Below are 26,451 nucleotides of genomic sequence, written 5' to 3' on the forward strand. Positions count from 1 at the left end.
TGAGAAACATTCAGACACGTACTTAAATAAGTAAAATATAGATGGTTATGGATCTAATACAGGTAAATGGAACTATTGTAGATGGGCAACAGTTTAGTCTGGATGTGGTGGGCCAATGTTTTAGCATTGTGATACAAATTTTAATATTAAATTGATCCTTGTATATTTGTATGGAGTCGTAAGGACCATATTGGACAAGTTTCTCCAGGCTTATTTTGTTAAATTTTAATTTAGGATTAACATTTAACAAATAGAAATACCTGGGGACATCATCAATAAACAGCATCCCAATACCTATCACCTTGGGGAAAAACCATCTTTAAAAGGGGTGTCTGATATTGCTAAACAATGAAGATTAATTAATTTTCCACACTTGGATTTATTTTAAAATCAATCATACCTGTTGCAGCTCCACACAAATGCTTGCCAATTCCAACCACTGGCAGTTTTTCTCGTGCAAGAAGAGGCACATTACCTGCAGAAATATGTTGCTGATTATTAACTTCTACGGCAGAAGAAACATGCATTTTAATGATGGTTTGCAAAATGTAAACATCACTTGCTTAGGTTGAGATCTTCTATGTCGATATGAAGCCGCTCGAATGTTGAGCCCTGGCGTTTGTGTTTACCATCTACCTTTTTAAAAAAATGTTATCTTTACTCGGTTATTTACAGAACATTTTGGAATATTTGTAGAAGAATATCAACATTTGTTACCCAATGCCTGCAAACTATTACCTTGAAACGAGTGGTGGCTCTTTCCACAAGGAGAAAATGAGCATTCTTGGCGTCTTGCAAAGCAAGATCTATCCAATGAGACAATTTTCCTCGACCAGCTCCAAACTCGACAAAACATCTGTGTGATCCCAGCAAACCCAGTCTTTCCAAATTACCAGCAAGTGAAGCCTAGAACATGACGACCAATCATTACGATCACTGTATAGGTTAGCAACATATGCCAAATCTTAACTAATTAGTAAATACAGATGCTGTATTTACTAATTAATTACAGACTCTTTAGTCTGGAGGGTCCTGACCTGAAACATCACCAAACCATGTTCTTCAGAGATGCTACCTGATCCGTAGGTGGGCCAAGGAATGGCAAATTACATTTAATTCTAACAAGTGTGAGGTATTTCACTTTGCCATGTCAAACCTGGGCAAGACTTAAAACAGCAAATGGTAGAAACCTGGAGAGTGTTGGAGAGTCAGGTGGACAGAGTGGTGAAGGTGTGAAGGTATCCTTCAATGGGAAGGATATCAAGTATAAAAGTTAGAACATCATGCTATAGTTGTACATGTTGTTGGTGAGATAACACTTGGAGTACTGGGTGCAGTTATGGTCACCCAGTTGCAGGAAGGTTGTCATCAAGTTGGAAAGAGTGTAGAAAAGATTCACCAGGATGTTACCTGGATTTGCAGGCTTGAGTTAGGGGGAGAGGCTGGAATAGGCCGGGACTTTAGAGCGTGGAGGTCTGAGGTGACCTTATTGAAATATACGAAATCATTATGGCCATTGACAGAGTGAACATTCATAGTTTTTACCCCAAAACTAGGGGACATAGGCTTAAGAGGAGAAGTAATAGATTTAAGAGGGATGTCAGGGGCAAATTATTCAATCAGTGCTTAGTCTGGAATGAGCTGCCAGGGGAAGATTGGAAGTGGATACAATCACAACTTTCAAAAGACATTTGGACAGATATATGGATACGAAGGGTTGAGAAGGATATGGGACAAATGTGAGCAGATGGAACTAGCCCAGAATGCCAACTTCATCAGCATGGACAAGGTGGGCAGAAGGGCATGTTCCCTTGCTGTGCATCTCAAGAACTCTAATACAGATGACAAACAACAGTGGACCCTGCACCGATCCCTGCGGTATACCCCCACTGGTCACATGGCTCAGATCTGAATAACAACCCTCCACTACCACCCTCCGATTCCTTTTACCAAGCCAATTTTGTATCCAAATGGCTCACTCACCCTAAATCCCATGTGATCTAACCTTCCAGAAGTCTACCATGCAAGGAAATGGAGCAGAAATCTCCCTTGCCTGTAACTCTTGCTGCTTTTTAAAAAAAATGGCAGCATCCGTTGGAATACAGTTCACAATTTCTTATGGTTGGACGTACAAATTGCACACCAGCTAAACACACTTTTGTACCCCAGTTTTTCATTCAAATCGTGCATCTCCAATCCTACCTTCTGCTTCAAATGCTTAAAGGCACATTCTCCATTTTTCGGATCATTCAGAGCTTCCTCCAATATTCTGTGGGTTGATGTTTGGTCAGTTAGCTGAGAATCCAAACCTGATGATAATTAGCATAAATTCTGAAAAAATCTGAATTACAAATTCATTAAAAAAGACCCAATGTTGTGCGCATCTTTTTGGCAACTTTTCACTGCAGAGAAATATAGCTTGCTTGTCTTGGCCGCTATTGCTCCACCAGGAATCTGCAGATCAGTTGCAGGTAGAACTGAACGTAGTAGGCAAGTTGGGGACACCCGCCATTCCTGTCACTCCCATCACCCAACCCCAAACCGCCTGGAGTCGAAGAAGAGCTTCCTTCACACAGTCCAGCCACTGTCACAGTCTCCTCAAGCAAACAGACTGGCCTCATGGGAAAAGAAACGTAGTGAAAACCACCACTACGCAAAGCTGCCAATCCCAACCAAGGAACAGCTACCACCTGGTCACAGGTGAGACTGGAAGACCTGGAAGTCCCTCAATAGGCTTCGTACAGGGATAGACCGATGCAAGACCAATATGAGCAAATGGGGCTATGCAGATGCGGCAGACACAGAATGTGAATGTGAAACATCTGTACAATCCATGCCACACCTACTAAGATGCCCACTTCTTGGTGAACAATGCTGCCTGGAAGATCTAGCGGTGGCAAACAACAAGGCTGTCCACTGTGCAAGAACCTGGCCAAACATTTGAAACATAGATGATGGACACGAAAGAAGACTGCAGAGAAATATCCCTCATTAAAGTCACAATTATTTTCTTCATGCATGGTAATGTGTGTTGGTTTAGATTTCTCTTTGTGATGGGAACGATAAGTGGACAGCTCTTGCTCAAATACGGGTTGAGAAAAAGTAGAGTTCAATCTCAATAGAAATTGAATTGCTTCATGGATGCACCAAAAACAAAAAATCAGTGACTTTGCGTGAGGTACAACTCTAATCTTTGGATGTTTTCCCAATTGTATCAGTTTTACCAGAAATGTCACTGATTCCATTCAATTGTACTGATAACATTTAAATCATTGTTTTTACTGTGGTATTGTCACAAAATGCAGGGAAGCCGGTACAAGTGAACAAAATAATTTGCACATAATGTTGACAGAGTTTATGTACTTCTTTAGGATGTGCTAAGCATCTAATAATGAAAATAAACTGATGCAATTTTAGGCACAGAATGCTGGAGTAACTCAGTAGGTCAGGCAGCATCTCTGGAAAACATGAATGGGCAATGTTTTGGGTCATTGGTGTAGAAGGGTCCTTCTACAGACAGATGTAGTAGGGGGGCCGGAAACTGGAAGAGAGCTGGAGGCAGGCCAAAGCCACGTTACAAGGGTGGGGGTATTGATTGGCAGATAGTTGGTCAAAGGACAGATGAAAAGACAAAAAGTAGTGAGGTAAGGAGAGAAGAAATGTGAAACCAGAGGGAGGAATACAAATGGAAGGGGAAAGGAAGAAATAGGTGTGCCTCCAGGTGGGGCACAGGAAAGAGAGGGGGGTGGGGGGTGTTTCCCTCCACACCCCCCAAGCAGAATATGAGGTGCTGTTCCTCCACTTTGCATCTGGCCTCACTTTGGCAATGGAGACGACCCAGGATAGAAAGGTGATTATGGGAATGGGGAGGTTAAAATGGCTAGCAATGGCGAGATCCAACAGACCTCGGTTTGATTGAGTGCTTGGTCTTGCCGATGTAAAAGAGGCCACATCAGGAGAACCCCTCCCCTTTTCCCTCAGCCACACCTGGATGCGCACCCATTTCTCCTTCTCCCTGTCCTATTCCACCTATAACTTTAACATACAGATCACCAGCCTTATTGTTGGAGTAACTCAGCAGGTCAGGCAGCATCTCAGGAGAGAAGGAATGGACGACGTTTCGGGTCGAGACCCTTCTTCAGTCTGAAGGTGGTATTGTCACAAAATGCAGGGAAGCTCCTGAGATGCTGCCTGACCTGCTGTGTTACTCCAGCATTTTATGAATAAATACCTTCGATTTGTACCAGCATCTGCAGTTATTTTCTTATACCAGCCTTATTGTACTTCATTGCAAAACAAGTCAGCCAGAGTCAAACAGTGTGGAAAATGGCCCTTCGGCCCAACTTGCCTACATGCCCCAGCTACACTAGTTTCACCAGCCTGCATTTAGCCCATATTCTTCTAAACCTATCCTATCCATGTACCTGTCCAAATGTTTTTTAAACGGGCTCCCCCAGAAGCTTATTCGATATACCCATAGCCCTTTGTGTTTCTAAAAAAAAGTTGTCCTTCAGGTTCCTATTAAATCTCTCCCCCCCTCACCTTAAATCTATGTCCTCTGGTTCTTGATTTCCCTATTCTGGGTAAAAGACTGCATTTACCCTATCTATTCCTCTCATTATATTATACACCTCTATAAGATTACCCTGCACCCTCCTGCACTTCAAGGAATCAAGTCCTAGCCTGCTCAATCTCTCTCTCTAGCACAGCCCCTCGAGTCCTGGCAACATTCTCGTAAATCAGGGGTTCCCAACTTTTTTCGTCCCAATTACCCCTTTGCAACTTTTCGAAAGTAAATTTACCCCCACCCTGTTTTGTTCAGTAATTTGACTTTACACTTCTACCATAATAAAGCAACCGACAAAGGGGAAATTTTAAAATACTGTTTTTAACATTATTATTTTAAGTTCAAATAACAATAATAATAGCACATAACAATGTTATTTCACTTATTTATGAACAACTAATGACGATGTATACCAGAACCAAACACAGTCAGTCAATATGTACAAATCCAGAATCACCAAATGCACACTCTGGGTAGGCGAAATTTACCCCTGGGGGTAAATTTACCCCAGGTTGGGAACCCTTGTCGTAAATTTTCTCTGCAACCTTTCCAGTTTAACATATTTCCTATAACGGGATCAAAATTGAACAAATGTGGCCAAACCAAGTGATACTGAGATTCAAACGAATAACCCCGAGATTGTTAAAACAATTCCAAAAACACTCCATTATTGTATCTCATTATGTGAAAGGATAAGATTCACAAATTCTTCAAATGGTACATATTAAAAGATAAATTTTGTGAAAATTCAGTTAATCTATTAACATCACACGCATTCCAACGTTGATATATTTCTCGTCCTCTTGCAACTTGGCTGAAACCCCGATAAGTTCATCCAATGGGTGGCAAAATCCTTTAGTTGTTTCTATCCCCATAGCTAGAACTAGCACAATTTCCTGCATTTGAAACACCTACTTAAGCAATATATTCCTGATGCAATCTTTTCTTAAAACGGTTTGCATGCTGTGGATAATTTTTAACTTTTTCACAACATATTTTAATACTCACTGTTGGTTGCTTTTCGCAGCTTTCTTATCATATTCTCCAATTCTTCTTTGGACAAAGCACAAATAGAAACCTTGAATACATTAAGAAATAATATAAGCTGCTTTGCTAAAGGTCACCCAATGGACAACATTTTGTTGATTTTCACAAAACAGAAAGCTATACCTGTTGTTTGGCCATGTCCAGTCCATCTGCATAGCCTCCATTGATACCTTTACTATAATAAATCTGAAATGAGAAAAAAACATAGAGACAAGGATAAAAATTAATTAAATGATATATATTTCACATTGTTTCTTTCAAACTTATTGACCATTTACATAATTAGAAACATCAAGTTCTGTTTCGGTTAGAAATAGAAAGACCATGACACTTCACTATTCCTTAATACACTTTCCTGATGAAAATCCATTGACCTATTTGCAGAATATGTTTGTAGTATGTTTTCCAACATACCCTGATTGCAATCTACTAATTGAAAGTCTATAGACCCTGATGTAAATACATTCTTTCAGTGTACAGCACTTTTAACATGTTGAAACTAACCAACAAGTAAATTCTTTACATTACAACTGTTTACTACAAATATTGGCGCAGTATTTGAAAATCAAATGTTATAGTACATTATGTAAATAGAAAGGAAAAATAAAATCACATAACTTACAGGTTTTGGTTTTTCCCTTGAATTACACTTTTTCAGATGCTTTTCTAATTTATCTTCATCAACGGTACTAGAAAAAATAATTATGTTGTAGCTTGACACTGGATCATTAAGACTAATTTCAAACACAAACAGATCAATAGTTATCTTTCTTATTTTGTCGATATTTAAATTTCCATTCCATAAAACAACCAACCTTTTGAGGAAAATCTAGTCCACAAGTTAGAAAGACATGTGGTGCCAGTAATGTGGATCAGTTAGACAGGATTGTTGGTAAGAACAAAAGGAAGTGCCCCACTGCATTGTACAAGTAGATAGTGCAGGCAACTCCAAAATGCAGCAGGTAATTGCAGAAGTGGGGAAAAGACCATGCAAGGTCTTAAATCATGCACAAGTATAGAGAATTAGACAAGATTTCAAGAATCTAATTCATAACCAAATATTTAAAGCATGTGAGCTGAACACAAGTGAAAACAGTATACGTAGGCATTCAGCAGTTATAGAAATAGATTGTGGACAACAATGTTGAGGCCAACATTTTGGACAAAAATCAACTGGTCCTTGTAATAAATACGAAAGGTGAATTTAAGATCAAATTTGACATGATATACATAGCATCAGATGAACACCAAGAATAACCAGCATGGAAATAGGCCCGTCAGCCCACCATAGCACTCCTAACTCCTTCCTACCAATATATCTGTCGAAATGTCTTTTAAAAGTCATAATGGAATCCTTTTTTATAGCTTCTTGTGGCAGCTAATTCCAGATACAGACTAGCTTCTGAGTGAAAATGTTGCCTGTGAGGACCTTCTTAAATAACACATCTCTCACCTTAAGCTGATGCCCTCTAGTTTGTGAATCCTCTACCCTGGGAAAAAGATTGTGAGCTTTCACTTTATCCATGTCCCTCAGGATCTTGTACACTTCATTCTAAAAATAAATCCCAGCCTACCCAAACTCTCCCTCTAACTCCAGACCAAATTTATCGCAGCACCACTTCTCTCACTCGGTCAGTCAGGGGGACGTTCTTTGCACGGGGCATAGGAAGTTTCCCTGACTTTCCACATCCTGCAGGAGAATACCCCTGTCCCAACTGCACTTAAACTAAAGAGGAAAGTTACATAAACAAGACCTTACCATCATTCTATGCTCAGCCTCTTCACTGCCTCTTGAGCCAGAGCCTCAGTATTTACTCACAGCGAAGCACTTTCATCGCATAGGCTTAAGGTGAGAGGGAGTAATTGAAGAGGGTCCTTACGGGCTTAACCTTCCCTTCTTTTTGGCTGCTCTCGATAGGTCAATCAAAAAGTGCTCTTTCAAATCTTCCCACTGCTGCTCTGCTCGCTGGCTTGAAACTCACTAGCTCAGCTGTTACACATCTCCAGTAATGTCCAATGCAGTTCCACGTCTTTAAAATAAACAAAACATATAAGGCAATTTCTGCTTCTTTTACTTACTGCTTTGGGTCAAGTGGGCATGGTATTCTTTTCGGTTGGCTTTCATCCTGGAAGCAAATTAACAATCAACACAGTTGTGAATGTTATTCATGAAACAACTTCTTTAATATTCATCTTTCTGAAGTTTCTAATTATGGCATCTACATGGCAAAGATTAGTGGGAAGCTAGAGTATTGGGAAGCTTTTAAAAACCAACAGAAGACAACTAAAAAATAAGGGGAAAAAGATGAAATATGAGGGTAAACCAGCCAATATTATAAAAGATGATTCCAAATGTTTTTTCCAGATATATAAAGAGTAAAAGAGAGGCAAGAGTGGACATTGGACCACTGGAACGTTACACTGGAGAAGTAGCTATGGGGAACAAAGATATGGCGGGTGAACTCAACAAGTTTTTGCATCAGTCTTCACAGTGGAAGACACCAGCAAAGTGCCAGAAATTTAAGAGAGTCAGGTGACAGAAGTGAGTGCAGTCACTATTACTGAGGTGGTACATGGGAAGCAAAGGTCTGAAGGTGGATGAGTCACCTGGACTGCATGGACTACAGAAGATTAGCTGACTGTCAGAAGGCAGAGTGGGAATAAAGGGTGCTTTTTCTGGTTGGCTGCCGGTAACTAGTCGGAGTCGGTATTGATGGCTTTGTGGCCAGGTTTACACGTGATACGGAGGTAGGTGGATGGGGCAAGTAGCACTGAGGAAGCAGTAAGGCTGCAGGACCAGGACAGGTTGGGAGAATGGGCAAAGAAGTGTAAACGGAATGCAGAGTAGCAAAGTGTATGGTTATGCACTTTGGTAAAAGGGGACAAAAGGCATAGACTACTTTCTAAATGGGGAGAGGATTCAGAAATCGGAGGTGCAATGGGACTTGGGAGTGCTGATGCAGAATTCCCAAAAGATTAATTTGCAGGTTGAGTCAGCGACAAGGAGGGCAAATGCAATGCTAGCATTCATTTCAAGGGGAATAGAATATAAAAGCAAGGATGTAATGCTGAGGTTTTATCAGACGCTGGAGAGGCCATATTTGGAATATTGTGAGCAGTTGTGCGCCCCATATCCGAGAATGTGCTGGCTTTGGAAAAAGTCCAAAGAAGATTTCTAAGAACGATCCTGGGGATGATTGGGTTGACATATGAACAGCATTTGAAGGCTCTGGGCCTGTACTTGCTGGAGTTTAGAAGAATGAGGCTGGAATCTCATTGAAAGCTACCAGATAATGAAAGGCCTAGACAGAGCGGATCATGGAATGGAGGTTTTCACAGTTTCAGTATAAAAGGATGTACCTTAGAAAGGAATTTCTTTAGCCATAGGGTGGTGAATCCGTGGATTCATTGCCACAGACTGCTGTGGAGGCAGTCATTGGGTATATTTGAAGCAGGGATGGATAGATTCTTCATTGGTAAGAGTGTCAAAGGTTACAGGGAGATTGGGACTGAAAAATAGATCAGGCATGATTGAAGGGCGGAGTAAACTTAATGGTCTGGTGGCCTACACCTATGTCTTTTGGTGATTCTGCTACCATCATTTCCATAACCACGAATTGGATATAATGTAATTGTTGAAATAGGAACATTATTTGTATTATGAAGGCCAAAGAGGTCATTATTCGATTACGAATGGGATGAGAGAATCACTTAAAAGTTACTTTACAAATTAACAAGCAGAAAAACAACTGTCAACAACAAAAACAGTGGTAGTGTATAAAATCATGAGAGGAATAGATCAGGTAACATAGAAAATAGGTGCAGGAATAGGCCATTTAGCCCTTCGAGCCAGCACCGCCATTCAATATGATCATGGCTGATCATCCAAAGTCAGTACCCCGTTTCTGCTTTCTCCCCATATCCCTTGATTCTGTTAGCCCTGAGAGCTAAATCTAACTCTCTTGAAAATATCCAATGAATTGGCCTCCACTGCCTTCTGTGGCAGAGAATTCTACAGACTCAAAACTCTCTGGGTGAAAAAGCTTTTCCTCATCTCAGTCCTAAATGGCCTACCCCTTATTCATAAACTGTGACCCCTGGTTCTGGACTCCCCCAACATCGGGAACATTTTCCCTGCATTTGGCCTGTCCAATCCCTGAAAAATTAGATGCAGTCTCTTGCCCAGAGTAGGTGAATCGAGGGTCAGAGGACATAGGTTTAAGGGGAAAAGATTTAATAGGAGCCTGGGGTAACTTTATCAAAGGGTGGTAGGCGGACAGAGCAAGCTGCCAAAAGAGGTAGTTGAGGCTGGGACTATCACAACTTTTAAGAAACAGTTAGACAAGTACATGGATAGGACGGGTTTTGAGGGATATGGACCAAACACGGGTAGGTGCGACTAGTGTAGCTGGGACATATTCGCCGGTGTGGGCAAGTTGGGCCAAAGGGCCTGTTTCAACACTGTGTCACTCTATGATTTATTCACAAAATGCTGGAGTAACTCAGCAGGTCAGGCAGCATCTCGGGAGAGAAGGAATGGGTGACGTTTCGGGTCGAGACCCTTCTTCAGACGTCTCGACCCGAAACGTCACCCATTCCTTCTCTCCCGAGATTCTGCCTGACCTGCTGAGTTACTCCAGCATTTTGTGAATAAATCGATTTGTACCAGCATCTGCAGTTATTTTCTTATACTACTGTGTCACTCTATGATTCTAGTTGCTGCCTTACAGCGCCAAAGGCCTGGGTTCGATCCTGAGGTTTGTATGTTCTCCATGAACCGTGTGGATTTTTTTCCTGGTTTCCTCCCGCTCTCCAAAGACATGCAGGATTGTAGGTTAATTGGCTTCAGTAAAATTGTAAATTGTCCCTAGTGTATAGGATAGTGCTGGTGTATGGGGATCATTGGTCGGCACAGACTCGATGGGCCGAAGGGCCTGCTTCCGCACTGTATCTCTAAAATCTAAAATACAACTGTCTCGCAAAAAAAGGTTGAAGGTAAAAATTGCTTCAATGTAACGTCCTTGCAGTAATCACATCATATCCTGTCTTCAGTTTCACCGTGGTTGCCCATTGAAATTGACACAAATCACTTTTATTGATGCTTGTGCAATGATGCTCTCTGTAATATACAGTCTTTAGTATTTGCTGAAAATACGGCAGAAAAAAATGCATAATTATTGTGAGACTGAAACTCTCTAGCCCCTAATTCCCTTTTTCCCAGGGAATGAGTAAAAGAGCAAGTCATGGTGCTCTTTTATGGGACTTTGCTTACATATTTGGCATATTGTGCGCAGTTCTGGTCGTCCCGTTACAAGGAGGATGTGGAACCTTTGGAGAGGGTGCAGAACAGGTTCACCAGAGTGATGCCTGGATTAGAGGGTATCAGCTATGAGGAGAGATTGGACAGAATTAGATTGTTTTCTCTATAATGCCAGAGGTTGAGGGGAGACCTGATAGAAATATATGAAATTATGAGATATGAATAGGGCAGTCTGAACCTTTTTCCCAGGATGAAAATATTAAAGACTAGTGGACAGATCTTTAAGATGAGAGGGGAAAGTTTAAAGATGTGCAGAGCATGTTTTATTTTTACACACAGTGTGGGTGGTGGGTACCTGGAACACGCTGCCAGGGGTGATGAAGGCAGATACGATGTTTAAGAGACTTGTAGTTAGACACATAGATATTCAGGAAAGGGAGGATTATGGATTATGTGCAAGCAGATGAGTTTATCTTGGTACATCTGAGACCCCTCACATGCCCTTCAACGACTTGCAAAATCTACGCCCAGTCCTTTTATGCCTCCAGACTCAAGGTCGCCTTCTTTAAACAGAGACCCAATCATGTTTCCCTCTACTAACACTCTCCTCCACCCGACTTAATTTGTCCTCAACCTCAACAACCTCTCTTTTTGACTCCTCTTTAAGTTAAAGGTATGGCGCACGCATGGGCCCCATCTATGTGTGTCCTTTTGTTGGTTATGTTGAACAGTCAGGTAAGCATCTTCCACCTCGACAACCGATAGCTACGAGACAACTCATGAACTAAACAGGTAACTCGTGAAACAAAGGTGTAACTCATTCAACAATGCGACGTTTCAGAGAAACGCGACTAAGGCGAAACCAACAAATGCCAACGGAAAAGCTTTCCAACTTCAAATGCCAAATTCGCAATTCACTGAAGAAATGGCATACGTCGCGATTCGGTGCTGCATTGGCATGTTCCCCGCAGAACAGCTTCCCTCGGGCGACGATCATTTTGCAATATCTCTTTTTCTTCGCCACGAAGTAGCCGCATCTTCCAGGCAGAGGCGCCGCGATGCCGTCCGCAGGCGCCCCGCCGTCCATGCTGGCGCGGGGCAGGGCCACGTCCTTTCTCCGGAGGACGTGGGCGAGAAACAGGCCGCTCTTCGCCGTCAAAAACCCCCCAAAACAAAAACACCACGGGAGAACGGGCGACGAAACCCGGGGTTCACAATTCACGGCCAGGCAGCGGTTTCACTCGCCCGCCATGGCGCTGAGGGCCGGGCCGCTGAGCCAGTGCGCCTGCGCCGCAGATCAACGGCTGGCTGGGGTCCGCGCGAGGCGGAGGCGCCAAGTTTGAACGCAACCGGCCGCAGACGATGAGATAATGGACCTCGAGGAGCCAGTGACATTGAATGGCGGCGCTGGCTCGAAGGGCCGAATGGCCTACTCCTGCACCTATTGCCTATCAAGTTCCGCCATCCAAATTCATCCAGACAATCGGGTTTTTTTTAAATATAACATCATCCCAACAAGTAAAGGCTGTTAGATCTTCACTGTACCCAAAGACAATTTGCGAATGGAATCATTTCCACCATGACATTCACACTGCACCCGACATTTTCATTCATTTCACTACACATTTATGTGTACGTGACAAATAAACGACTATTGACATTAAGACCTTCAAGACCAAGTTGGAAACAATCGATTTTGAGCCGTTGACCTTTAAGGCCCATTTTAATATTTAATTGCGACTTGGCACATAACCCTCCTAACATATGCAACAACCAGTGACGGTGATTATATGTGAAGACAGAGACACAGATAACATCTCTCCCTTCTTAGACCCTGACCATGGGTGATGCGTTGACTGCTTGCTCTACACTTCGGCTAGAGCAGCGTCGCTTGTGGTTGAAGAGACCAATCAATGCGTGAGTGACAGTCTCTGTCGCAAAGGTCACATTTGTGTGGACTCAAGTCTGTTGAAGTTTCTCCTCATCTCCTTCCTAAAGGAATGTCCTTTAATTCTGAGGACATGACCTCTCGTCCAAGACTCTTCCACTAGTGGAAACATCCTCTCCACATCCACACTATCCAAGCCTTTCACTGTTCAATAGGTTTCAATGAGGTCCCCTCTTTTTCTCTGGAACTGTAATGCCACAATGCAGAAAGCTATATTCTGCACTCTGCTATTTTTCTCTTGTATTTGCAAATACCTGTTGTATTTGCTTATAACTTGATTGTATTCATGTATTGGATTCCTGTAATTGGACAGCACACAAATCAAAAACTTTCACTGTATCTCTGCACACGTGACAATAATAAACCAATATCAAATACCGAGTGGAGTGGTTGTCAGGTTGTGGTCGGAATGCACTGTCCCTTCGTAATGTTATCTGGGGAGGAAAAGTTATTTGGTGGCAAAATCAAAACCAGCAAATACTGGAAAATTTCAGCAAGTCAGGGAGCACCCATTACTCTTTGAAAAATTACTATGGAATATTTTACCTTAGTTGTACAATCCTTTGAGTATGTGACAGAGTTGGAGAATAGAACATTATCATTATTCCGTATTAATTCTTATGCAGTTTACTTTAAACATATGACCTTTGGATATTGACTCATTTGCTTGAGAAAATAGTTTTCCTGTCTGCTTTGGTAAAATTTCTAATTTTCAGTGCTCTCTTTACCCTTTGCCAGTCCAAGGCAAATCCTGCGAGCTTTCCCAATCCCTTCACAAAATTCAAGTCTCTCACCCCTGATATTGCTGTGATAAACTCTCCAGGGCTCTGGGGAAAAACCTCCAAGGCTTTGGCATCCTTCAGCTGAGATTTGACCTAATTATTTGTATTCAGCATTGCTTTCTAATTTTGTATTTGGTGTCCCTTTTCTTTCCATTGCTATGGCTCTTTCATCTTCCCAGCTGTACCCCAGAGTTATCTACTGGGTTATGTATACTGCAATTGTTTATCAGTTGGCACTTATTTAATAATAATCACAATGATCATTTCATGCATGACTATTCATTGATTTACCATAGTTTCCAGTAAAGTACTAAAATTAATAATCAAATATAAACACCTTTTTTGGAAATTGGGTTCAAGTGATAAGACACCAGAAAATGAAATGTTTTCAGAAATTATTTTTGATGCATTGCTTCATGTAAAACATCAAACAATGTATTTTATTCAAAGAACAGGCAATGTAGCAAATTTGACATAGTGATTAATTCTATTTACCACAAAATGGATCATATTGCTAAAAAGGCCACTATAATAGAACAGTAATATACAAAATATAATTCTCAAGGCTGCAGTTCTGAAGGTCATGTTTTGTACCTGTTTGGAGTCAAATAGCACTCATTACAACAGCAATAAAAGCACAGAAAATAAAGGCAGGGAAAAATGTGGCAGTAAAAATATTAATTTAAATGGCAAAATCTGTCACATTAACAATACCCCAAGTAAACACACAAGCATTTAAGGCAAACTGCCTTTTAAGATAGCTTGCCGAAGCGCACGTTTCACTCAGTCCACAAGAGCAGGGAGTTCCAGCACTAATTCCAGGCTGAAAGATTCTCATGAACGTGATACTGATATGTAGCTGAATGAATTAGTTAAACTAAACGTTAATTTAAAAATCTGCTTGATGTGAAACGTTTTGGGTATGTACAGGAATAAAAATGAATAAGACAGCATGCAGTGCATTAATTTCCAAATTGCATGCTGCCTTGAATACTTGCAGATACATTGTCACAACCAGATTTTACTTTGTATTCAAGTCTTTCTACAACATTTAAGGCTCAAATTTCTAACCACTCTTGTGCCCAAATTAAAATGAAGTACAAATTCATCTTGGATCAGTCTCATTGCGACATAAGCGTTGAGGCTAGATCCATATCCAGCAGAGCACCAGAGCATTGGGGGAAAAGGCTGACTACAATTTTAAGTCCAACGCAGTCATTAATCTTCATCACATTTTAAAATAATACAGACCCACACTAACACATTGTGTTTAATGATTTTCTTTCACATGGCACAATTTACACTTCAGTCATGTCATGGGGAACTGGAGCAGCATCAGGTCAATATCCCCCAATAAAAGAAGCCTCCTAGGAAAATATGTCACCTAGCAGCTTTTAAAATGCAGCCAACCTTCCCTTATAACTGCATTCCTACAACACGCTTGTCGTCTTGAAGGGATCAATACAATCCTGAGTTGCAATGCCCAAAAAACTGGATTCAGAAAATACTGTATTGTTTCAGGTCCACAATAGTTTCTTAAAATATGTACTCAGTATATTTTCAGTGTTCATCTGAAGTAGCTAGGTATTGCAATAAACTGATGTCATACACTAGTATCCTGAAGTAGAGGTTCTTTAGCTTCAGAAGGGAGCTGTGGATTGTGTGCATGGCCATGGTTACCAGCATGTTTCTTCCAGCTGCTGGATCTTGCAGACATGTTTCTGTGCTCTGGGATGAAGAAGGCAACAAGTAAAGCCAGCAATACCGAGCATGCTCCAAATAAGAACGGTGGTCCAGGAATTATTGTATTCTGTTTAAAACAAAAACACTTTAGAATAGAAACTTCTATCAAAATCAATACAAACATCTCTACGTAAACGCTACACAAACTATTGCAATGTTTTGTTTCTGTCCAAAACCCAGGGAACATCTTGTGCATACTTAACAAGGATAAAATCAAACTTTTCCACAATTCTGCTAAGTGTACACCCTGATTTTCAAATTAAAAAAAACCCAGCAGTTTCCCATTTTCCAGTTCTTAAAACGTGTGATTGGTATTCATGGAACTGCATGCAGAGTTGATACCTACAGCAAAGCATAAAGGGGGGGGGGGGGGGGGGGGGGGCAAAAGAATCAAATTCCCTTTCATTTTCTTTTCACATTCATCCAGTTACCTTCTTACCAGATTGTCAAAAACTCAAAGTCAATTTCTTGGGCCCTCTTCAAATACTTGGCTCTCCTAATCTAAACTAGGCAACAAAAAACCTCTAGAATATTCTAATTATTTAAAAATATATATATATAGATAGCAGTCAGAATACAACAATTAGGTAAGTACAGAAGTTGGATAGCTTCAGGAACCCTGTCATTAATGCTGAGTTCAAAAACTTTAAACATGATTTTGCCTCTAGATTATCACTTTGAAACTGGAAACAATCAAGAAATACATGGCTTTCATTAACTGCAGACAACAGGATACTTCCATCGGCCGATCTTTGATACAGAATATAGAATGATTTGGCTTGTAGGAAAATGGGAGCTCCCTGTTTTGGGTAAGCTCATCAGCAGCAGTGGGGTGGGTGAGATCGACCCAAAACATCACAGATTCCCTCTCTCTAGAAGGGTCTCGACCTGAAACGTTACCCATTCCTTCTCTCCCGAGATGCTGCCTGACCTGCTGAGTTACTCTAGCATTTTGTGAATAAAAACCTTCAATTTGTACCAGCATCTGCAGTTATCTTCTTATACTCCAGAGATGCTGTCTGTCCCGCTGAGTTACGCCAACATTTTGTGTCTACCTTTGAGGTCTAAAAGAATATGTATATCCTAACACAAAACACATTCCCCACAGTATATTAAAACAGTATTTGTGCATTGACTGTTTTATATAAAAACGACAATGGCTGACTGTAAACCATTAATAGGTTATTAATCAAGGAAATCAAAGAGTGCAGATGATAGTTTTATGATGATCTGTATTTCAAGATTCAAGATAGCTTTATTTGTCATCCAATATTGGACGAAATTCAGTCACCCACAGTCCAACAATAAAAGCATTAAATAGGCATTAAAATGACACAACCCCAAAAACACACAAACAAAAGTACACAATTGATAGAAGCACTCATACTCTACCTGCTGAGAATGAATTTCAGTTTTCTTATGGTCAGATGAACCAGCGCCATTCTCCAGTGATTCGTTTAGTTCAACATGAAAAATATAGAATATAAATCCATAAAGTGCAGGCCCCAGGCCATTACACAAACCTCGAATCCCTGTGACCATTCCTTGAACGACTCCTGTAAACAATTGCAATGAAGGAGGATAAATCTCTGAGGCCAGATCAGATATATCTGAAGACACTGTGGGAAGCTAGAGAAGAAATTGCAGGCTGAGATATATGAATCATCATTAGGTATGAGGGAGTTGCCAGAAAACAGGCTAATGTGCTTCAATTTAAGAAGGGTTGCAAGGAAAAGCTTAGAAAGTATAGACCGTAGGGCCTAATGTCTGTGGTTGGCACGTTACTGGAGTGTATTCTGAGGGATAAGATACATTTGGATAGACGGGCTGATGAGCGAGAGTCACCACAGTTTTGTACACAGGAGATCGTGTCTCACAAATCTGATGACGTTTTTTGAGTAGGTAACTAAAAAGGTTGATGAGGGCAAAGCCGTAGATGTCGTCCATATGGACTTCAGCAAGACATTTGATAAGGTTACGCATGGTAGGCTGCTCTGGAAGATTAGATAGCATGATATTCAGAGAGTTAGCCAACAGGCTAGAAAATGGGCTAATGAAAGGAACCAGAAGATAGATGGTAAAAGATCGTTTTTCAGACTGGAGGCCTGTGGCTAGTGGTGTGCCTCAGGGATCAGTGCTGGCTCATTGCTATTCATGGTTTATGTCAACGGTTTGGATGAGAATGTACAAGGCATGATTAGTAAGTTTGCAGATGACATTTAAGTGGGTGGCATCGTAATCAGCGAAGAAGATTATCAAAAATTGCAGCACGATCTTGATCAGTTGGCAGGTGGGCTGAGGAATGGTTAATGGAGTTTAATACAGATAAGTGCAAGGTGTTGCATTTTGGGAAGTCATACCAGGGCAGGACCTTCACAGTGAATGGCAGGGCTCCGAGTAGTGTTGTAGAGCAGAGGGGTATAGGAGTACAAGTACATAGTTCCTTAAAGGTGCATCACAGGTAGATAGGATGGTCAAGGAGGAGTTAAGCACATTTGTTTTCATCGGAGTATTGTTTAATTTATTGTCATGTGTGCCGAGGCACAGTGAAAGCTTTTGTTGCATGCTAATCAGTCAGCGGAAAGACTATAGATGATTGTAATCGAGCCATCCACTGTGTACAGATACATGATAAAGGGAATAACATTTAGTGCAAGATAAACTCCAGTAAAGTCCACTTAAAGATAGCCCGCGCATCTCCAATGAGGTAGATAGTAGCTAAGGACCGCACTCTAGGTGGTCATAGGGTGGTTCAGTATTGAGTATAAAAGTTGGGAGGTTATGTAATGGACATTTATTACAAACCCACTGACTCCCACAACTATCGCGACTACACTTTTTCCCACCCTGCTTCCTGCAAAGACGCTATCCCCTGCTCCCAATTCCTACGTCCACGCCGCATCTGCGCCCAAGATGAGGCGTTCCATACCAGGACAACCGAGATGTCCTCATTCTTTAGGGTACGGATGTTCCCCTCTCCCATCATAGATGGGGCCCTCACTTGTCTCCTCGGTACCCCGCAGCTCTGCCCTTGCTCCTCCTCCACCTAGTCGCAACAGGGCCAGAGTCCCCCAAGTCCTTATCTTTCATTCCATCAGCTGTCGCATACCACACATAATCCTCCGACATATTCTCCACCTCCAACGGGATCCCACCACTAGTCACATCTTCCCATCTCCAGCCCTTTCCGCCTTCCGCAGAGACCATTCCCTCCGCAACTCCCTGGTTAACTTGTCCCTTCCCACTTACTCCCCAGGTACCTTTCCCTACAACTGCAGAAGATGCAACATCTGTCCCTATATCTCCTCCATCGGCTCTATCCTGGGACCCCAACAATCCTTTCAGGTTAGGCAGAGGTTCACTTGCATCTCCTCCAACCTCATCTACTGTATCCGTTGGTCAAGATGTGGACTCTAAAACATTGGCGAGAGCAAATGTAGACTGGGCGATCGTTTCGCTGAACATCTTTGCTCAGTCCACCTGGACCTACCTGCTCCCCGGGTTGCCATACATTTTAATTCCCCTTCCCATTCCCATACTGACCTTTCTGTCCTTAGCCTCCTCTATTGTCAGTGAGGCTAAACACAAATTGGAGGAACATCTCATATTTCGCTAACTTCAAGTAACCCCTGCATTCCCTCTCAAGTTGCACCAGCTTCTTGTTCACACCTAGCAAACAGCTAACAAAGGCGTTTCCTTTATCATTGTTACTTTTTTGCATATCTTCCATTCATTTGTTCCATATTTCTCTACATCACTCATTTCCCTTTCCCTTTCCTCTGAAGAAGGGTCTCAACCCGAAACGTCACCAAATCCTTCTTCCCAGGGATGCTGCCTGTCCCACTGAGTTACTCCAACATTTTGTGTCTATCTTCGGTTTAAACGAACATCTGCAGGTTATATACAGCTGTACAAGATATTGATGAGGCCACATTTGGAGTTATAGCAAAGATGGTGTAAATCTAGAAAGGGGTGCAGGGGAGAGTTACACAGATGTTGCCAGGACTGAAGGCCAGAGCTATAGGGAGAGGTTGAGCAGGCTAGGACTTTATTCCTTGAAGCACAAGGGGATAAGGGGTGATCTTTTATATAAGATCATGAGAGGATATATAATCTTTACCCAGAGTAGGGGAATCAAGAACCAGAGGATATTGGTTTAATGTGGAATGATTAATATGAAACTGAGGGGCAACTTTTTTTTTAAACACAAATAGTGGCAGATAATGCAGAACACGGTGGTTGCATCGGCCATCTTCTATGGAGTGGTCTGCTGGAGCAGCAGCATCTCAGCGGCGGAAAGGAAGAGACTCGACAAGCTGGTCAGGAAGGCCAGCTCTGTCCTGGGTTGCCCCCTCGACTCAGTGCAGGTGGTGGGAGAGAGGAAAATGATGGCAAAGCTAACATCGCTGCTGGACAACGACTCCCACCCCATGCAGGACACTGTCACTGCACTGAGTAGCTCCTTCAGTGACAGACTCCTTCACCCCAAGTGCGTGAAGGAGAGATATAGGAGGTCCTTCCTTCCCGCTGCTGTGAGACTGCACAACCTGCACTGCTCCCAGCAGACGAGTGAACAATAACAGCTAAGAACACAGAAAACTGATGACAATTTATGTATCTTTTATTTATAATGAATAATCTCTTGCTCTCTTGCTATCCACTTTGCTGCTGTAACACTGTAAATTTCCCCGGTGTGGGACAAATAAAGGAATATATTATTATTATTATTATATGGAACCATTTTTTTCAGCATGGGCAAGATGGACCTATGAACCTGTTTCCACGTTATGACTGTTTCCGCTGTTTGACTTTACGACTCTATAACTCTGAGTCAGGGTTCAAATTTGGTAGCTCAAAAGATCTGGGTTTTAAATTAAATTTGACCAATTCCTGCACCAGGTATCAATTAAGCTTCAGCATCATTATTTTATAGTCAAGCTATTCTCTGGAAGTCTAGATGAATAAAAATATTTGAAATCCAATACATGGATTAATTGGAAATTATTAAAATACAGTTCAGCACAAAGTGCTGGAGTGCTGAAATTCACTGGGTTGGGCAGCATTTTTGGAGGGAATGAAAAGGTGATGTTTCAGGTCGGGACCCTTGCTTTCCTTTTAAATGATAAAAGTAATAGCTTTAAGAAAAAGGCAGGTTTATATCAGTAACAAACCGGGTTCAAGTGAAAACATCCGTTTTGAGTGAATGGCAAACCAAACTAAGGATCTGATAATATATTCCTAATTTTTACATGGCCTCTGAAACCAATTCAACAGTAAAGTTCTCGTTAAAAAGGTTTTAGCTTTGCTTCTTGGCATTGTGACAATCTATTGTGCAAGATGTTGCAGTTTAAAAGTGTTTTTTTAAATCTTCTCTTGACAGGAGCAGTTAGCATCAGCTATTACTTTTATCAAGCTATTTTTAAAGCATTTACAATTCAGAATGTCAGCTTTTGTGCACAAAAATTACAATTTGAGTTTACAAGGAGAATTCATCTGATGAAGGGTATCGACCATAAGCATTGGCTGCCTTTCCTTATGGATGTTACCTGCCCCCCCCGAAAACCTCCAGGAATTTAAAAAAAATTCCAGCACCTATTTTTTTTTTGTTTAACAATTACCTTTGATTGAAGGATATATAATTGCACTTCCCAGGTTGATTTGACAGAATAACGTTCACTTTCTCTAAATCAGAAAATGCGGAAGAAGCCTACCTGTTTCAATGTAAAAAGTGGTCAGAATTTCATGCAAGTTAAAGAACCATCATAGACCTGGTCGCAATTAAATAACTGGTAGCTATGTGCATCTTTTGAGAATGTCTGCATATTGTGAATTGGTAGCAAAATAAGATTTCTGTCACCGTGACACCTACAAACTGCTGGGACAAACTGAGGAAGCAGGAAGTCTTCTGACAAAAATTATTTGGAAAAAGAAACTGCAGTTGCTGAAAATTTGAAATTAAAAAGAGAAAATGGTGGAAAATACTTGGTTGGCCAGGCAACATTTGAAGAGAAACAGTCAATGCTTAAGGTTCATGCCCCCTCACAAGAACAGTTCCCAATGGCAAAATCAAATTTAGATTTTTGTGCACTTTGAAAACTGGCATTTTGAATTTCAAAACATCTTATGAATGCTTGATGAATGGACTGTGAAAGTTACTCAAGGAAAGATTCTTTAAAAACCTATATTAAAGTGAAACATCTAACACAAAGATTACAACAGTGTCTATTCCTACAGACAAATAATCTTTACCTTGTTGATCTGAATCAGCATTCCTTGAAACCAATGCACTCACTGCTGGAAAAGTGATGCTGGACATTGCTGCCACTGCTCCTGCTGCCCACATCATCCTACAGTCAACACACAATAATGTTATACAGTTAAGCTCTGTAATAATAAAGGAAAATTAATAAAATAATACAGAAAAAAGATAGCATATGGGATTAGGGCCATCCCTAATGGAGGATAAACATGGGCTTGATTAAAAATTCAATTTCTACATTAAAAACTTTATTTTGTTAAAAAATATGCAATCCAATTCCAAACAGTACAATGTCTTACCATTTTAAACAATTTGTTTTTTATGTTTACTTCCTCAGTTCCAGACTGACTAAAAATGACAACTCAGTCTGAGAAACAATGGTACGGAACATGGCAGAAAGAAAATACAATTTGCATTGTCACAAATGAAAATATATTGCATATAAAAAAAAGTTTGAAGCTCCAATAATCAATAAACAACCAGTTTCTTTTGTGCAAAGTGTGACTTGAGCCATTGCAACATTTTCCCCTCGATACCCATTGACTTGTTTTACCAGAGCTCCTTGATGTCCCACACTGCCATATGCTATTTTGTCAAACATAGTCACTCTAACCCTACCTTTGGACCTAGGCTGAACTGAGATCTAAAGCCAAGTAGTTCTGGTGAAACTCAAACATTGGTGTACAAGTAAATGGTGAGACGGATCTGCAGGCAGAAGTATCACATTGCTGATCACCGAGAAAAGTGTCAGGCAATACTTAGTTGGTTTGGCTTTCCTTTCTATTAACACGATACCCCAGGGTAATTTTCAACAATATTTAATTAAGGTAGTGGAAATGCTTCGATAGAAGCACAGTGAGCACCAGTTGGGGGTATTGTTTGGGCCCAGAGTCTTTGTCAAAGCCAGTGCTCTCAGCCCTTTCTTGATTTCACGTGGAGTGAATTGAATTGACTTCTGCAGCTTCTGTGATGGTATGAATCTCAGAATGAAGCCAAGATAGATCATCCACTGGACACTTCTGCCAAAGTATGGTTGCGAATGGTTCTGCAATGTCTGGCAATAGCACACAGAGTCTGTCTTTACTGAGGATGGGAATAAACTTGGCACTAATTGTCCGATCAGCTGTTTTTATCTACTATCACAGTAGTCACTGTGATATGGTCACAGTACTGCAGAGCTTTGCTCTGATCCATTGGTGGAATTGTTTAATCCTTGACTATTGCATTTTGTTTCGCACATATGTAAACCAATGTTGTAGCTTAAACAGATTGGCATGTAATTTTTTTGATATATTTGTGCTTTTCCCAACTGCAACATATTTCAATTTAAAATTGTGTTGCGAGAATAATGAGATATTCCAAACACTATTAAGAATCTTTTTAAATGTAACATTTTGGAAGAGAAAAGATTCAAATTACATACCATGGTTCAGAGCCAAAGCCATACCAGGCCAACTGCAACATCTGGAATACTAACCCAAGCAGAATAGTGTTTTTGTTTCCAATAGATCTCATCAGCAAACTCAGAACTGCTGTCTGAAAAAAGTCAATGGTTTCAGCAAATGTTAATCCTCGAGTGCTCTTAATATTAGAAATACAGTTCAGAAGAAAGCAATGAAGGGAAATATTGAGAACTTCAGATTCCCTAGGCGTAAAAATCATCAACAATTTGTCCTGGACCAAACACATTGAAACTACGGCCAAGAAAGCACACCGACATCTCTACTTCCTCAGGAGGACGAGGAAGTTCGGCATGTCTCCAAATTCTACAATTGCACCATAGAAAGCATTCTATCAGAATGTATCACAGCCTTTTTGGAATCTACAAAGATGACCTCTTTTAATCATGGGAGCCATGGCGTGCTTACATACCTTGCTTAATGTTATCTTCCTTTCATTAATGTGGAGGCAAATTATATCAATTATCTTAAGAAATTCTTAAAATATAAAGTAAGGGATGGGGAAAAAAATCATAATTGGACACTTACTTGTGCGATAATGGAAAGGATTCCAAGGACAGCTATAAACACAGTGACATTTTCTGCTGAAAATCGCATGACCTAACAGACCAAGAAAATATTAATGTACTATTGTTTTCAATTTAATAAGTTAAATGCTATTTTAGTTATTGTTTCATACAACAAAAAATGGTTAATATATGTCTTACAATTGAATAAAATCATTAATTACTGTTGAATTTGTGCAAAATGACCAAACAAAAATAGATTTGATAATAAACTGAATGCAATAGACCAACAACAACCACCAACACTATATGAAGAATACTCAAGTTTTATTTCAAAAGCATGACATTGTGAATGCTGGAAATTTTAATAAAAATGGGCCAGATAGCATCTGTGGAGAGAAAGAGTTGGTGTTCAAAGTTGCTGAACAGTTATGTAAAGACTCAATTTACAATACAGAGAGGGACAGAAATACCGGAACTAACAAAGAATATCAGAGGGCATATCATAGGAGAGATTAATTGACATAAGATATAACAGTGAGGTTAATGAGGATGGTAAAGATAACTCAATGGTTTAGGCAGCATCCTAAAGTGTGAACTGTGAAGAGGATGCTATGAAGATGCATGGGAAATTGGACAGGTCCAGAACCAGGGGCCACAGTTTAAGAATAATGGGTAGGCATTTTAGAACTTAGATGAGGAAAAACTTTTTCACACAGAGTTGTGAATTTATGGAATTCTCTGCCTAGGAAGGCAGTGGACGCCAATGCATTCAAAAGAGAGTTGGATAGAGCTCTTAGGGCTAGCGGAATCACGGGGTATGGGGAGAAGGAAGGAACGGGGTACTGATTGTGAATGATCAGCCATGATCACATTGAATGGCAGTGCTGGCTCAAAGGGCCGAATGGCCTACTCCTGCACCTATTGTTAATGTATATCTGGAGAAAAGGAATAGGTGACATTTCAGACAGTCAGGGGAGAGGGAAACGAGAAATATGAAAAGATACATGGCATAAATTAATGAAAAGTATGCAAAAGGACAAATCAAAGCCAGTAACGATAATCAAGGAAAAGTGGAGCCCACAATGGTCCATTGTCAGCCGTGGAGAAGAGTGATACAATCAGTGAAACTCAGCAGGACGACAGTGAAACTAGTACGCCGACTAGGGTGGGGGAGTGACGGAGAGAGAGGGGATGCAAGGGTTACTTGATGTTAGAAAAATCAATATTCATACCGCTGGGTTGTAAGCTGCCGAAATAAAATAGGTGCTGTTCCTCCAATTTAAGTTTGGCCTCACTCTGACAGTGGAGGCGGCCCAGGACAGAAATGGGAATGGAAAGGTGAGTTAAAGTGTTTGGCAACCGGGATATTGCGTAGACCAAGGCGGACTGATCGAAGTTGCTTAGCATAACGATGGCCCAGTCAGCGCATGGTCCCGCTGATATATAGGAGTCTGCACCTAGAACAGCGGATGAGGTTGGAGGGGGTACAAGTGAACCTCTGCCTCACCTGAAAGGACTCTCGGGGTCCCTGGACAGAGGGAGGAGGTATAGGGACATGTGCTGCAGGGGAAAGTACCTGGGGAGGTGATGGTTTGGGTGGGAAGGGATGAGTTAACCAGGAGTTGCAGAGTGAATGGTCTCTGCAGAAAGGGGTGGAAATGGGAACATATGACAAGTGGTGGGATCCCGTTAGAGGTAGTGAAAATGTTGGAGGATGATGTGCCATACGCGACGGCTGATGAGGTGAAAGGTGAAGACTAGGGGTCTCTGTCCCTGTTGCGAGAATTGTGAAATAAAGATTGAAACAACTCATTATCTGAAATTGAAGAAGGCTATAAGGTGCCTAACTGGAGGGAAAAGAGATGATTCTTCAACCTTTGTTGAACTTCATTGCAATGAAGGATTAAGGACAGGGGTCAATGTCAATGTTGGATTGGGATGACAAATTAAGATGACAAGAGAAGTAAAATTTTTGTCCAAATTTTGTTCCTGTGACCTGTGTGCAGGGTAGTGTTAATGTGCAGGGATCGCTGGTCTAGGCGGACTCGGTGGGGCCGAAGGGCCTGTTTCTGCACTGTATCTCTAAACTAAACATAGGACTGAATAGAAATGCTCCACAAAATAGTCACCCAATGTGTCTGTGTGCTTTTTTGCAAAGGGAACACCCAAAAACGATCAGTGAACACGTCATGCTGCATTACAGTTCATTGTAAAATGCAATATGTTACATGCAACAAATGGTATTTGAGGAATCAATTGTTTTTTAAAATATAGCAGCAAGTTAGTACATTGGTTAGGCCGCATTTGCACTTCTGATTGCTTCATTAGAGGAAGGATGTGGAGGTTGTGGTGCAGGAGAGGTTTAGCAGAATGCTGCCTGGGTTTGGAAGGTATTAGCTGTAAGGTTGGACTAACTTGGATTGTTTTCTCTGGAATGTCAGACACTATGGGGAGACGATGGTAGTATATAAAATTATGAGAGGTTAGATAGGATAGACAGATTTTTTTTTTCCTCAGGGTGGACATATCAAAGATTATAGGGAGCATAGCTTTATGGTGTGGGAATGTTGAATGGAGATATTCGGGGGTAATATTTTTTTCCAGGGCAAAGGGTGCTTGGAACACAGTCAGGGTTGGTGGTAGAAGCAGGTACTATAGTTTCATTTAAGAAGCTTTTGGATGGGCACACGAATATGCAGGAAATGGAGGGATGTGGATCACGTGTGGGCAGAGATTAGTTTAACTTTGCATCAAGTTCAGCGTGGACATTGTGGGCTACAGGGCCTGTTCCTGTGTTCTGAGTTGACTTATAGCACCAATTCGTTGGGTGTGAATTAGTTCTTTCTCATTGTACTGCAAGTTCTCATTGGACAGGA

General features: G+C 41.1%; 2 protein-coding genes across 2 annotated transcripts in view; both read right to left on the minus strand.

Moving 5' to 3' along the window:
• Positions 1-12,139, minus strand: part of trmt13 (tRNA methyltransferase 13) — an 18,169-nt gene extending 6,030 nt beyond the window's left edge. The window contains exons 1-9 of the mRNA XM_078407705.1: positions 11,809-12,139; positions 7,694-7,740; positions 6,237-6,303; positions 5,738-5,800; positions 5,576-5,645; positions 2,203-2,309; positions 739-906; positions 564-636; positions 401-475 (exon numbers count right to left, since the gene is read on the minus strand). Coding sequence (XP_078263831.1) covers positions 401-475; positions 564-636; positions 739-906; positions 2,203-2,309; positions 5,576-5,645; positions 5,738-5,800; positions 6,237-6,303; positions 7,694-7,740; positions 11,809-11,961 — 823 coding nt within the window. The 5' untranslated portion in view covers positions 11,962-12,139. The remainder of the gene's footprint in view (positions 1-400; positions 476-563; positions 637-738; positions 907-2,202; positions 2,310-5,575; positions 5,646-5,737; positions 5,801-6,236; positions 6,304-7,693; positions 7,741-11,808) is intronic.
• Positions 12,140-14,059: 1,920 nt separating this feature from the next.
• The window catches only part of LOC144597917 (hippocampus abundant transcript 1 protein), a 30,437-nt gene continuing 18,045 nt past the window's right edge, over positions 14,060-26,451 (minus strand). Inside the window, exons 8-12 of the mRNA XM_078407708.1 lie at positions 23,595-23,666; positions 23,030-23,142; positions 21,597-21,694; positions 16,740-16,903; positions 14,060-15,414 (exon numbers count right to left, since the gene is read on the minus strand). Coding sequence (XP_078263834.1) covers positions 15,208-15,414; positions 16,740-16,903; positions 21,597-21,694; positions 23,030-23,142; positions 23,595-23,666 — 654 coding nt within the window. The 3' untranslated portion in view covers positions 14,060-15,207. The remainder of the gene's footprint in view (positions 15,415-16,739; positions 16,904-21,596; positions 21,695-23,029; positions 23,143-23,594; positions 23,667-26,451) is intronic.

Source organism: Rhinoraja longicauda, chromosome 11, assembly GCF_053455715.1.
Source record: "Rhinoraja longicauda isolate Sanriku21f chromosome 11, sRhiLon1.1, whole genome shotgun sequence".
Classification (NCBI taxonomy): domain Eukaryota; kingdom Metazoa; phylum Chordata; class Chondrichthyes; order Rajiformes; family Arhynchobatidae; genus Rhinoraja; species Rhinoraja longicauda.